Source organism: Rousettus aegyptiacus, unplaced genomic scaffold (assembly GCF_014176215.1).
Source record: "Rousettus aegyptiacus isolate mRouAeg1 unplaced genomic scaffold, mRouAeg1.p scaffold_m13_p_3, whole genome shotgun sequence".
Lineage (NCBI taxonomy): Eukaryota > Metazoa > Chordata > Mammalia > Chiroptera > Pteropodidae > Rousettus > Rousettus aegyptiacus.
Window position 1 is genome coordinate 25,077,608 of NW_023416306.1, and position 14,625 is coordinate 25,092,232.

A 14,625-nucleotide genomic window follows, 5' to 3' on the forward strand; every position below is an offset into this window, starting at 1 on the left:
ATATGGGGAAAAAATCAAAGATAAGAAGGCAATTTAATCACAAAACAAATGAGAGACACAGATATACAAAGAGACAAGTTGCTGTGTGAAAAATGAGCAAAGTAGAAATAAATACACAACCTATAAACAACTGGGCATGGAAGAAGACACATGAAGATGATGACGCATGTAAACAACATGGATAGATTCATATGTCTCCAAAATCAAGACTGGAACCAATGGCATTATTGTATTTATAACAAATATAAAAATTTAATATTAGTAAAACTTTACATGCTGAATAAAATAGATGAAAAATCAGGAAGAAACAGGCCTTGAAATCTTTAAGAATATGACATTATTTGTAGTATGAGAATTATTTAACTTTAATAAATTTCAGTAAATTTAGAATTGGGAAGAGATCCATAGATGCTCAGATTTTAGCAAGCTTTGGTAAATTTAGAAGTGTTTAATTTTCGCAAGTTTAATTTACTTTTTAAAAAAGTAAAAGTAATGCATAAATAATATAAATAATCAGATAAATGAAGATCAAGTTAACGTTCTGTTATTGAAGAAGAATATATGAATACAAATATATCCTTAGCCAAGAAAACCAGAAGAAAAGTAAGAGACCTAGAAAGAAGGAATTAACAGGACAAAAATCAAAATTAACTGAAAAATTCTTAAATTAGTATAAATGATATATGGTTCTATAGCAATAAATCCCTACAAAAATATCAGTTGCCAAAAGTGACCCAGAGAAATGGAAAGCATAAGAGAAGAGACTGAAAAACGTAATTAAAGAATTACAATTCTTTTAAATGCCAGACCCAAATAGTTTTACGACTGACTGCTGCAAACTCAGTGGGAAAACAAAACACTAAACATTTCAGTTGAGATTGATCTAAAACATATCTTACAAAATGTTCTTTCCTTTCTATACCTTTAAGAGTAACTTTGGTCCCACTTTGAAAATAGTACAATAAAACTGCTCTTAAATGAATTATAAGAAGAGAATATAATGAGATCTATAATTTACTTTTTAATTGCACTTAAATAAGTTAAAGCAATCAGAAGTTCCACAAGCTCTCTTGCCCACAACCATACCTACATGCCTCTGGGCTTTATATTCTCTCTGCCTTCTCTGTGTCTACGATCCTGTTTCATCTTAGCAAAGAATATCACCCCCACTTGCACGTTAGTGCACAGTCCCTTTGACCCTCAAGGGCATTGTCCCAGGAATCCCTCCCCTTCTCTCCAACAACAATTTTTTTGTTTTTACTGGCTCATTCCCATCAGCATAAAAGCCTATCCGTTTATTTATGTTATACACATACTTTCGTGTTTACACACATACACATGTTTACTTGATTTTTCCTCTCTACCACTATTCTATTTTTCTCCTCTTTATAGCATAATCCTCTAAAGAGTGATCTCTAGTTTCTCTCTTTCCATTCTTCCTTGAAGCTCTAGGCTCCAACACTTCACTAAAATTACTCTAATGAAGTCACCAGTGGCCTTCACCTTTCTCAAGAAAGTGGCCAATTCTCAGCCCTCATTGTATTTGATGGGTTAGAAGCATTCGACACAGTTAATCACTTTTCCCTCTTTGAAACATGTTTTTCACTTGGCTTCTAGAACATAGCCTGCTTTTCTCCTGCTTTTCTCTGCCTCTGGTTATTTCTCAGTTCCCTTTGGTAGTTCTTCCTCACCTATACCACCTCCAAATGATGGCGTGCCCTGGACTTATTCCATTAGACTTTTTCTCACCTACAAATACTCACATCGTCTCCTTAAATACCATGTATAGAGCGATGACTCCCAAGTTTGAATCTCCAGTCCAGAACTCTTTCCTGAACTCCAGATGATCTCCAGTTACCTACTTGACATCTCCGTTTGGATGTCTGTAAGTCGTCTCACGCTTACTATTAGCAAAATTGAACTCGTGGTAGTTCTCACCACCTCATACAATTTTATTTATCTCAATTAATGGTGAATCCATCTCTCCAATTACTCAGGGTAAACACTTAGGTGTCATTTGTACCTCTCCTTTTTCCTAACAGATATAACTAAGCCTTTGGCAAACCCTATCAGTTTCAGCTTCAAAATATATAAAGATCCAACTAATTCTTCCCACTTCCACTAATACCACCTCAGTCCCAATCACCATCACCTTTTGTCTGGGTGTTTGAAGCAGCTTCCCAACTGGTCTTTTGGCTTCTGCTCTTGTCTCTCTGTAGTCCACTCCCAACAGCGCTATGACAATCCTGTTAAAACGTAAGTCATATCATATTGCTTCTCTGCTCAAAACCCACTAATGGCTTTCTATCTCATGTAGAGAAGAAACAAAGGCCTTATAAAATCCCATTTTCCCAACTCCATTCCCTGTAAGTTTTCTCGTCTTCAACTCTCTCATGCCCTTTACTCCTGAGCTTGTCCTCGAACATATCAGACAATTTCACTTCAAGGACACTGGTCTCGTTGCTCCCTAAATAGGGAATACTCTTTACCCCAGTATTCTTCTGGTTGAAAAGGTAATGAAAAAGTGATTTAAGCTGAAAAAGGAATTTCCTTTCTTCAGCTCTTTATTCAAATATCACCTTTTCAGAGAACCAGTTTTGCACTCTCTCATCTAAATTTTCACCACTACCACCCGCCCTGATGCATCTTATCTTCTAATTCTGCTTTATTTTTCTTCCTTCGCATCCCATACAAAATACATATTTATAATATTTATTTTGATCCTTCGATTAAATATAAGCTACATAGATTTTTGTCTATTTTGTTCACTACTATTTCCCCCAGCACCCAGAGCAGTCCCTGGCACATAGCAAGTATTTTTAAATAAATAAACGACTACATGGGTGATGTGTTGTTTTGTCAACATCTTTGTTCATTTTTTTAATGAATAAGAAAGTCCTTTAATTGGTACATCAAGTGTGTAAATGTGGCTTTTAAAATCTATCTTAAATATATTAAACACTGATCTTGCCTGTCCTGCTAACTAACTGTCTCAAAAGCATTTTTTACATAATTTGCAAAGTGCAAATTATTTTATCTCAGCTCCTGTAGAAATCAACACATTCTTAATTAATGACATAACTGGGAATTTTTATCTAAGTAATAAGTTACCTCAGTGCAGATTAACTAATGAGCTTCATTGTTTTAAGCAGAGTGGTATCTTGGGAGGTCTACTGATAAAAAAAAAATAAAAATAAAAAGATGTATACCTGAACTGCTTTGGTACACACTCACCATGTCAAGGCATAGTGCTAAAACAGGTTCTCACTCAGAGTGAGCGCCAGGCCCTAATCATACCATGACAAAGTTATCGTAATCTTCTAAGTGGTCTCCTTGTCACCATCTCTTCCTTCCTATATATGCATTTTACCTGTTTCCGGGTCAGTATTACTCATGCAGACTTCTTGTTATCTTTCATATTCTTGGAAATCTTCAAGGCTCCTTTTTCTCATTAAATAGTAAAATCTAATCCCATCAAATGGACATGTGAAGCGTGTAGGGTCTAGTTGCACTTAGCTTTTCCTATATTGTTTTCTCACACTTTCCTACCCTGCTCACCAATCAGATGTCGTGCTTTCCACCCGTTGTATTTTCCACCACCTTACCTTTCCTCATAACATTCCTGAATCTGGAAGATTTATTAAGAATTCATCTCTAGGCTAAAGCAGCAGTGGGATCAGCCCAGAGTGTGGTGGTTATTATAGGTCCCTGTTATCTAGGCTCCAAATTTCTACTTAAAAATTTATAATTACTTCCCCCCTTTTATACCCACATTGCTCCATGGGCTTACACAGAGTTGATATTCAACTAAATACTCCAGATCTTGTTTACTTGACCATCCGTCGAGCCAAGTTTTACACATTCTTAGTATGATTTGTGAACTAAATGCAACCCCGTGCATTTGGCTCTCTTAAAATCGCTGCTTTTCTTTTTGAAACTATGTACCTCTTGATTATGCCACCTTATCTCTACTTCTGCTATTATTTTAGCCCTCATTACCCTAAACCCCTTGTGAAACAAGCAGAGAGGAAGAGAAGAAGCAAGAGCTGGGAAGAAACATCATTCCTCACATTTGATATTACACTCTGCTCCCTCCTCCTTCCAAACCATTTTCTATATAGCTAGGGGGTAAGAAAAAAAATCTATCTAAAATCAAATATGATAATCATGTGTCTCTACAGATGAAATTCCCCTAGTGGCTCTCCATTACCTTCATCTTGGCCTCAGACCTTTTGTTATTTCTTTTCTACCTTTATCTCCAGCCTTATTTCTCATCATTTATCATCACACGGTTTGCCCTCTCTGTCTCTGGCTTTTGCACAAGCATCTGTCTCTCTGGGTTGACAGCATCAGTCCCTAGCTTTTTCCTGGCTCACTGTTGTTCCTTCTTCAAGACAGCTCCGGCACTTCTTCCCCTAAGGAGCCTTCCTCCTCTTCCCTAGAATAAAACGGGCAGGTGCATCTTCTCTGTTCCCATGATACCCAGGTTTACTGCTATTATGAAGCTCGTTACTCTGGTTTAGAATTACCTATTCACTTTGCTTTCTCCCCATTCCTAGACTTTGAGCCCTTTGGGAACAATGAGTGTGTTTCATCTCTATAACTCTAATGCTAAGAACAGTGCTTGGTGTTTGTATCAATGTTGCCAGTGAAATAATTCCTGATTTTCTTGTTTATCCAAAAAGAGATCAGGGTGAGATAAAAATGAACAGGGTAGAATTTGATTTCAGCAAAACCAGGATTTCAACTTTTTAATCTTTTAATTAACATAGCATCAAAACTTTGCTATATGCATTGTCATTGTATTACAAAGAATGTGAAGTACAACTATAAAAGCTATCAATGAGATCATTCTAATTTATGCTCACCATAAAACTGAAAACAAAATAGACAAAAATAATCTATTGTAAGTGAAAATTCTCTGAGACCCAGTTTCTTGGTGCCAGTTGCATAGTGAAACAAGCACTGGATTTTTTTTTGGTCTGGAGAAATAGAAAACATTTAGATCCTTGATAGATTTGCCTTTCTGTCACAAATTAATGCCTCAAAGACAACCAAGCATTGTCCTTCAGTCAGGGCCATCTCGAACATTACTTAACAGCCCCCATAACCAGGAATGGTTTTACTGGAATGAGGGAGTTATGTAATCTCTGAAAGATTTTCGATGACTTCTAGTGCCGCCTTCTCTGAGATAATTTAAGTATATATTCGTTGGTAGTCTTTCAAGGGTCTATCCAGTTAAAATCTATAATCATGAATCCCAAAATATTCCTAAAATAATGAAGGGTTCCTCTTTCTATATAACTTTAACTTTCCTTTCCCAATCACTAAACTAAATGAAATTAACTAAATGAAATTAACCTATTTATTATTAACCATTTTATTCTCTAGGCTGTCAGCAAGTGTGTATGTGTGTCGTATATTTCTTAACAGATCTGAAAGTAGGTTGTTTATCAAAAACACAATCATCATCACCTTTTCCTAATAGTACCTGGGTAATTATCAATTGATTAATCTGTGTATTTTAATGATTTGGATCTCTACTTTTTCAAAGAAACAGAAAACTGCTTTAAAGTCCAAGATAACTGAGACTTCATTACTTGTAAAATTGAATTCATTTCAAGTGGTAGATTCCCATTGAGAAGTGCTAACGTGAATAATTACCTTTATGTGCAATCTACCAAAATGAGTAGTTTCATTTGCATTTAGTGATAGCAGCAACTTCATATGTGATTTACATTTAAATCTCTAATAAAAATAAATATATTCTTTATACTTTCTGATTTTTCTGTCTCCCTTCTGTGGCAGCATAACTGTTTACTGCTTGTATTTACATTTATAAATTACTGAGTAATGCTCGTGGCAGGCAGTAGATGAATGTATTTTGCTGAAAGCCTAGACTTATGTCATTTGATGCCTCAGAAAAATCTTTTATGGTACATTCCACATTTCGATTTAATTTCTTTTCGTTTAAAATGTGTCTCGAGTACCCTCTGTGAGTTTACCATAATGTAGTTTTTGTGTCTCCAACTAGAAATGTTTTACTAAAAGACAGGAAAGTGACCTGGGGACAGCCTTGATTGAAAAAAACTCAAGTGATATTAAATAATAGCTACCATATCTGGAATATTTGTTCTATGTCAGAAGGTGTATATGCTTTATGTTCATTTTTTCTAACACTTAAAATGGAAGAAGTATTATCTTCTCCATTTGCTGATTATGAAACTGAAGCTTAGAGTTTAGTAAATTGTTCAAGGACAATGCTAGAAGGTGGATGGACCAATATTCAAACACAGGTGTCTCTGGTGTCAAATCTGGGCTTTTATTCTGACAAAAGGCCATAATTAAGAATACAGAGGTGCCACAAAATTACATGGTACCTTTTACTGTCTTATCTTCCCAGGCTCAAGGAAGACAGAGGCTGTAACCAAGCATTTTCCTGTCTTGCTCATGTCAAAACATACACATACCGACAGTGCTCAGGTTCACATGGTTAGGAGTCTATCACTCAGTTGGTAATTTTCCTTTCTTTGACTTCTGGCAGATACTCTCCCTGAAGCTAGAGCCAAAAGTTTTTCTCTAATGATTTAGAAAGAGGGTAGCTTGAGGCTATGGGAGAACTACAAATCTATTTATCATCCTTTTCTTTGTTGTATGGATGATAGCCAACACGCAGCTATAACTGGCCTCACAGGGACAGATGTGTTGATTGTTTCCACTCTACCAAGAGAAACACTGGTAACAAGATTTGACTGTTTTCTAGAATTATGAATGCAATTTTTTAGCAATTATAAAAGTATATGAATACTTACCAAAACTCATGCCTCACACCAAAAAAATATTGATTGAGCTAATTTAGTTGCAAACAAATGTAATGAACAGAAGAAATGAGACATGTTGAAGATGCTGAGAACTTCCATAGCTTGGAAAGTTGTGAGAATACATAACTCACAGTTTACAACAGAATTAACACATCCCTTAACTAGGAATAAAGAGATTTGGAGTAAGACCAAGAGCCAAGCACCTAACACAGGTGTTAGAACTTGAGGATGACATTTCATTCTCTTAATAAAAAAGGACTCTTCTAGAAAGAGTCCAGCTTATCAGAATTATAGGAAATGCCTTTTTTTAAAAAAAAAAAAAATCAATTTCTTTTTACTAAGCTAAAGAAGCAAAAATGAGCTCTGTTCCCTGTCTTTGGTTTCACCTCTCTTCCTTACTTTTTGCTTTTGCCCCTCTTTGCCAGGTTTCTAGCCAACACCACTTTTAGAGGCCTCAGTGGTTCCATCAGAGTAAAAGGTTCCTCTATCATCAGCTCAGAAAATAACTTTTTCATCTGGAATCTGCAACATGACCCCATGGGAAAGCCAATGTGGACCCGCTTGGGCAGCTGGCAGGGTGGAAAGGTTGTAGTGGACTATGGAATATGGCCGGAGCAGGCCCAGAGGCACAAAACCCACTTCCAGCACCCACGTAAACTGCACCTGAGAGTGGTTACCCTGATTGAGCATCCGTTCGTCTTCACACGAGAGGTAGATGATGAAGGCTTGTGCCCTGCTGGCCAACTCTGCCTAGATCCCATGACTAATGACTCTTCTATACTGGACAGCCTTTTTAGTAGTCTCCATAGCAGTAATGATTCAGTGCCCATCAAACTCAAGAAGTGCTGCTATGGATATTGCATTGACCTGCTGGAAAAGCTAGCAGAAGACATGAACTTTGATTTTGACCTCTATATTGTTGGGGATGGAAAGTATGGAGCCTGGAAAAATGGGCACTGGACTGGACTGGTAGGTGATCTCCTGACTGGGTCAGCCCACATGGCAGTCACTTCCTTCAGCATCAATACTGCACGAAGCCAGGTGATAGATTTCACCGGTCCTTTCTTCTCCACCAGCTTGGGCATCTTAGTGAGGACCCGGGACACAGCAGCTCCCATTGGGGCCTTCATGTGGCCACTCCACTGGACATTGTGGCTGGGGATTTTCGTGGCTCTGCACATCACTGCCGTCTTTCTCACTCTGTATGAATGGAAGAGCCCCTTTGGTATGACTCCCAAGGGGCGGAATAGAAGTAGAGTCTTCTCCTTCTCTTCAGCCTTGAATGTGTGTTATGCCCTCTTGTTTGGTAGAACAGCAGCCATCAAACCCCCAAAATGTTGGACTGGAAGATTTCTGATGAATCTTTGGGCCATTTTTTGTATGTTTTGCCTTTCTACATATACGGCAAACTTGGCTGCTGTCATGGTAGGTGAGAAGATCTATGAAGAGCTTTCTGGAATACATGACCCTAAGGTAACACTTCTTTTTTACTCTAGTTTTCTTTATTGTCTGTTATAACTCCATATATTATGTCTTATGCTGTAACTCAAAATATTCTCTCAGCCATCTATAGAGATTAGTCCAAAAGTCTTTTGCTTGGTGGAATTAAAAATTTTATTGTTGTAGTAAATGAAACAAAAAGTGTGAGGAGTCCTAGAGGATGTTTGTTCTGAAGAAAGTCTTTCTGGTAAAAACATCTATTAACAGTTTTTTCTTGTGTCATTTGACTGTCTGACAAAATGGCTATCAGAGAATAGTCTTACAAAGTATTTTCACCCAAAACAGACTTTAAAAACTGATTGATTACTTTTCTTAGGAATTAATGGGAAAAAATAGTAAGATCAATATTTTAAATAGTAAAGAATTTTTCTCACCATTAAAAAATAGTAAAACGGAAAGAACTAACATTTTATCATAAGCTCCCAAAGTCAGATGCTAGAGAACTCAATGCATATAGAACAAAAAACACTGAACTGAGGTGGCAGGATTAGCTTAGAATGGGGTGTCCTTACAGAGTAAGGGAACCTGTATAGCTGACCACATTGGGTTGAATGCAAGTTGCCAACAGTTACATTACAATGTCCAAGGATATTTAAGAAAATAGTATCTACTCTAGGCTGCCTTTGATATCCTAGACATTTGATCCTAAGAGTAGAAGGGAAGAGGAGGGTGGAGTTCAGGTAAACAGATAAAGCAGTGTTGAGTTTCATAAATCAGAACCAAGGATGGCCAAAATTAAGTCACAATGCTATGCATGAGAAATCTGAAGCCTTGATTATTTTAGGGGATTAAAAAGAAAATCATAAAGATAAACGATACACAGCAGTAACACAGCTTTTTAAGAAACAATAAACAATCATTCCATTCTCCACTCTACCAGAATAAAAAGGTGAAATTTTTATAAGTCTAACCTAGCCCACAGGGCAAAGTAAGCAGAACTGGACAAAGTCAACTTTCTGCCACAGCCGGTACGTTGTTAACAAAGTGAGGCAAGCCTCAATCTAAATCATTTTTAATTTGAGATAATAAATGAATTTCTACTAAGATCCTTCCCCTACCCCCCCCAAAAAAAATTTAATATCTTTCCTACTATTGTTTCTATATTAAAGTCTCTCATTTATAGTTTAGGGTGTTTATATATATATATATTTAACACAGTGCTCAATATCTGAACCTTTGGGGAATAATATTGATGACAGAATTGTCCAATTTTCATCCAGATAGTTAATATTATGCAGATGATATAATGTTCTCACCTTCCCACAGAAAGACGTGATCAAAATAATTTTCATAACCTTTTGGTCACTCAACATTCATTTTTAAATATGTTGCAGTTATTCACATGCATGAGCGCTTTTCTCTCCTAGCAATGCTAACTTCTTTGAGAGACTGAATCTTTTTCTTATACTAACTCATGTAGAGAAATTCAGAAGAAAATAAGTCAAGCAGGAGAGAAAAGATATAAACACAAGGAGAAACAACTTAGAAAGTTATACACATGCCAAAATTAGAAACAAATGAAATACTGTCAAAGTTCAAAGAAAGGACGACACAGAAAGGATGCACCTTAGTGCATCAAGGAAAAGCTTAATTAATAAGATAAAATGTGTGCTTAACCTTGAAGAATACTCGGAATCTAGACATGCGCATCAAGGGAGGAGGAATGGACATTCCGAGCAAAAGAAGAGAACAAACTGCTTGGAGGTGGAAAATATAAGGCACAGTCGGGATATCTCGAGGAGTTCATTTTAGCCACAGCATGCCACGTGAAGGGAAGGAGAAGAGCCAAGTCCGAAAAGCAAGTTTGGTTGAGATAACAGAGGATCTTTGACATCGAACTAAGAAAAGTGAACACCTGACAGTACAGATCTCTAGACATTTTTGAACACGGAAGAGCACAGAGGAGCAGTTTTCATTTAGGGCGGTTGCTTCGGCAGCATCATGTAAACAAGATTAGAAGAGAAAGACAATGAATGGGATTGAAGTTATAGCTGTAGTCACTGATAGAAGAAAAGACGTAAGAAATATGTTGGTGATCAAATCAGCAGGACTTGGCAATTAATTGGGTGTGAGAGGCAACAAAGAAATGTCTTCACTTGCAGGCCTAAGTGCCTGAGATAATGATGCCATTCGAAGAAGCAGAAAAGGCAGTTTGTGAGCTAGAAAACATAGTCGTCAGTCCGGTTTCATACATAACATTTAAAATTTGTCTTGAACATCCACGTGAGATCCAGCAGACATTTGAAAACATGGAGCCTGAGTTCAAGAGTGAGATCGAAGCAGGTGGGAATCCTGGGTAGAGAAGTGTTGCTGTGTGTTAAAGCCCTTGGGGAGTGTGAGATCACCAAAGGAAGTAGGGAGAAAACTGTTGTTTGAAGAAAAGCAGCAGGCATAAAGAAGTGCCAGGATGTTGGAGTGTAGATCTGTGGAATGATGAAGTAAGAGATAAGGAAATAAAGGTGTCCTGCGGCAAAGTTGATCAGGCCCTTAAACACTTCTCCATAGACTGAATTTTGACTGTTTGAGACAAAGAGCGATATTATTCTATCTTCCATGTCTAACTTCTTGCCAGGGGTTATCAGAGAGGTCAAAGGCTGATAAATGTCCAGTCCAAACCATGAGCATTAGCAACTGTGTGTGTGTTAAGATCTGATGAAACTGGACTTGTGTGGGTTTCTTTTTTCAGTATTTCTCAAAATTTTGTTTTCATTTTTCAATTTCACTTAATAGCATTTTAGTTCTGATGCGTGAAAACATGCCACTTACATAAAAAATGACAGATCTTCTGTGGTTCTCTTAAGATATTTGTTTTTCTACAGTAAGGTGAAACTCTCCTAAATCTTAATAAGAGATGATAATATGGAGTATTGGTAACACTCTGATTCTTTCATCCTTTACTCACAGTCTGTCTCATTCCTTTTTCTATCCTTTCATCCTCTTCACCTACTGGCTATTAGGACGGTTCCCATTATACCATGCTGCCATTTCCATCCTGTTGTTCCTACGCATGGCTCAGTTAGCTCACCTCAGGCAGGTTTCCCTGTGCCCCCATAGTGTGATCTTGAACACCTGCCTTCTTCTCTCCTCTAACTCTTCTTTAGTCATCTCAGGATAATCTCTCCATGTCTCCCTGTTATAACTTTGAGAATAACAACTCTCAGACTTCCCTAGAAGAATTTTACCAAAGTCTGTGCTCCTGGAATTGATGTCTCCCATTCCTTAGATGTCATCTAAGCACCCAAATCTCACCCAAATCTGAAAAAGAGAAGACTCTGTAAAACTATTTTTTCCATTGCATATAATATTTCGAATGATAATTATAGTGTATTTTATTTAGTGTAAATAGTTTATATTTCTAGCCCAAAATTTTGGCTATGGTGATTTGTTTGTTTGTTTGTTAATATATATATCGGTCTTGGAATCTAAACACCACTTTTAAAATATTACTATGGGAAAATGTATTTGGATGAAAACCTCACTAAAAAAGTAATATTTCTGGTCTGTATTTATACACAGCTCATCAGTGAATTGAATCCTGCTGCATAAGTATCTGTAATCCCTGATGTCAGATAACTTGCTATGAACGTAACAGCTCCATTTTTCTTCTTGACCATAATTATTTATCATGCTGGTGATACATTTAACACAATTAATAAAAAGTTAAGAATGTGAACATTTATCACCATTTCAGAGTTAAGATTCACTTGCTTCAACCAACTTCTTTGAATCAGAAATAAAATTAAAAGCAAAAGGCTTTGCAGGACAGCCAATTTATGATTCACTACATGTTCCAGCAGCCAAGGCAGGCTGGAATACTTTTTTTTTCTGACAAGGGGTCAGAGGGAAGAAATAACCTTAATGTTGGCTGCTCCTACGGATAACCCCAAAGAAGGGAGACTGGCCTGCTCTGCAAATGAAATTCAAGAAGATGGTTCTATCCTCACTTAAATATTTTTGCCAGAATAATTTATTTTGCTCTAAACGTAATATATGTAGCTTCTCATGGCCTCCCATCGAATCTTTTGGGAAACAAGCTCCATGCTTCAAAGCAGGGGATTTCTGCTCTTAAAGCATGAGACCATGAAAGAAAGAGTTTATGAATTATATATTTAATAGAGATTATATGGGTATTTCTTTGAAATAAAACTAACACTGTTCATCATAGGCAATGCAGAAAACAGAGCAAAGTAGACGGATGAAAACAAGCCCCTATTGCCTCATCATCCACAATCATTTCCTCATAGCATTATGGGATGATTGACAGGTAGATAGAAACTGCAATATTATTTTTATCCAGTGAGGTCTTCATCTGGGTCTATGACCGAAGGTATAGACCTGGACATTTGTAGAACCTTCCAGCCATTGACATCCAACCTGCTGAGGTATAAAACAAGATGAGAAAAATCACTTCCTAAATTGTAAGGAACAATGGAAAATAAAACTTCCCCTCACAGAGTTGAAAGGATACACGAGCATTCAAAATGAGCTCTTTGCCAATTTCAGTAGAGCTTCTAGTTCTTCTTTTCCAGCTTCTCATATAAAATGCTCCCTTTAAGCCTGTTTCTCTTAGAGAGAATAGGAGGCTAGTGTCATTTTTATATCGGCAAATCATGGTGTTACTTTAGAAAAACAATCCTTGTGAACATTCAAGTAAATATTAAAAATTAAATAGACCTACCGTTAAGGCAGGGGCAAACTTTAACCAGAAATATTAAAGTAAAGAAAATGATAAGCACTTCCCAAAATAATAAAAACCACCTTTATTGATTTTCATATTACAGCATGTTGCTGCCCCATATAACATATGGATTTATATAATAAAAGCTGGTCTTGAAAAAGGGAGGGATACCAAAACTCCAAGGCAAACAAGATACTGAAAATGGAGTTCGAAGTGAGGGGAAAGAACCGAACTACACCAAACCATTCAGTTATTCTTTCTTTAATTCGTCCAGCAACCGCAACTTCTGTTTCAGGCACCAAGCTGAGAACTTAGTAGTGAGCAAAACAGACACTGTCATTACAACATGGAGTTTAGTGGGAAAGAAAGACATTAATTAAGGGAGCACATAAAGCAGCTAATGATTTAAACTGTGGTAACTTACTGTAAAAGAAAATTACAACAGAATCTGAGAGCCTCACAGGCAACCCAATCTGAATGAAGAATCAGAGAAACGGTCCCCACCCAAACCTCTTCCCATGAGAAGAGTAAGATCTGGCTGAGACCTGAAGGATGCAAATGAGCTAAAGGGGAGTTCGGGGCATTAGGAGAAGAGCATCACAGGGGGACCTGGCAGCATGTTCAGATACCCCCTAGACTGGAGGGAGAGGGGTGCAGTTGCGACCACCCCATCATGAGCTGAGATGTTAGAAAGTCGGAAGGAGGGCACAGAGTAAGACAAGTAGGTTAATAGTGGGTTTTGATCACCAGACATTCTAGAGAGAAATTTTCTCAAAAGAAGAAAAATCCAAGAAATGCGACTGTCTGAGGAGAGCTGCACTTCCCGTGGGCTCCATGTACTTCCATATAGAAAGCAGAACAGGAGAAACGTTCCACTCACTCTGGCAACAAAAATTCATAGCAGATCAGGGAAATGTCCTCTATAGGAATCATGTTTTTTAAAAAAATCTCTTAACTTACAAACATAAAAGATGGCTTATATAAAAAGTTGAATGTGCCGATCGTTGCACACATCTTGTCACTGTACTAAACTACACTTAAATGGGTGAATTGTATGGTATATGAATTGTATCTCAACAAAACTAGTTTAATAATAAACAAACTGCCATGTAACCAAAGCAGAAGACTGAATATTCGAAGATGTCAAATTTTCCCTTAATTTGTAGGTCTAATGCAATTCCAATCAAAATCCCAAAAGACTTTTTATTTGTTGTTTAGTCTTCTCAAAATAATATATTGGCATTAATATAAAAATAGAATATTCAAGAGATTTGATATTGAAGAACTTATTATTAGTAAAAATAACTGTAAGAAAATATTTTTATCTATCAACTTAGGACTCTTTTTCCAATAGTTGTCAGTCTTGGTGGAAGCACAGTAAGACGGGCACCAGCATACCTTTCGTTGGGAGGGTGAGTTGGTACAATATGTATATCAATCAATTTGGCCATATGTATCAAGAGCCTTAAAAGGGTTCATGCCCTGTCAGGCTTGACTTGTACTTCTAGGAAACTGTCAAAGAAAATAATATATGAACAACTATTTATTGTGAAGATTCGCAACGGTCTTACTCAAATAGCAAAAACTTGAAAACCATGTAAATGTCCAACAGTAGCACAATCAATA

At 37.0% G+C, this 14,625-nt stretch overlaps 1 protein-coding gene across 2 annotated transcripts in view; it reads left to right on the top strand.

Moving 5' to 3' along the window:
- Positions 1–14,625, top strand: part of GRIN3A (glutamate ionotropic receptor NMDA type subunit 3A) — a 136,933-nt gene that overhangs the window by 52,036 nt on the left and 70,272 nt on the right. For both annotated transcript variants that reach the window (XM_016123900.2, XM_016123899.2), the window contains exon 3: positions 7,247–8,294. In XM_016123900.2, the coding sequence (XP_015979386.2) occupies positions 7,247–8,294 (1,048 nt within the window). The remainder of the gene's footprint in view (positions 1–7,246; positions 8,295–14,625) is intronic.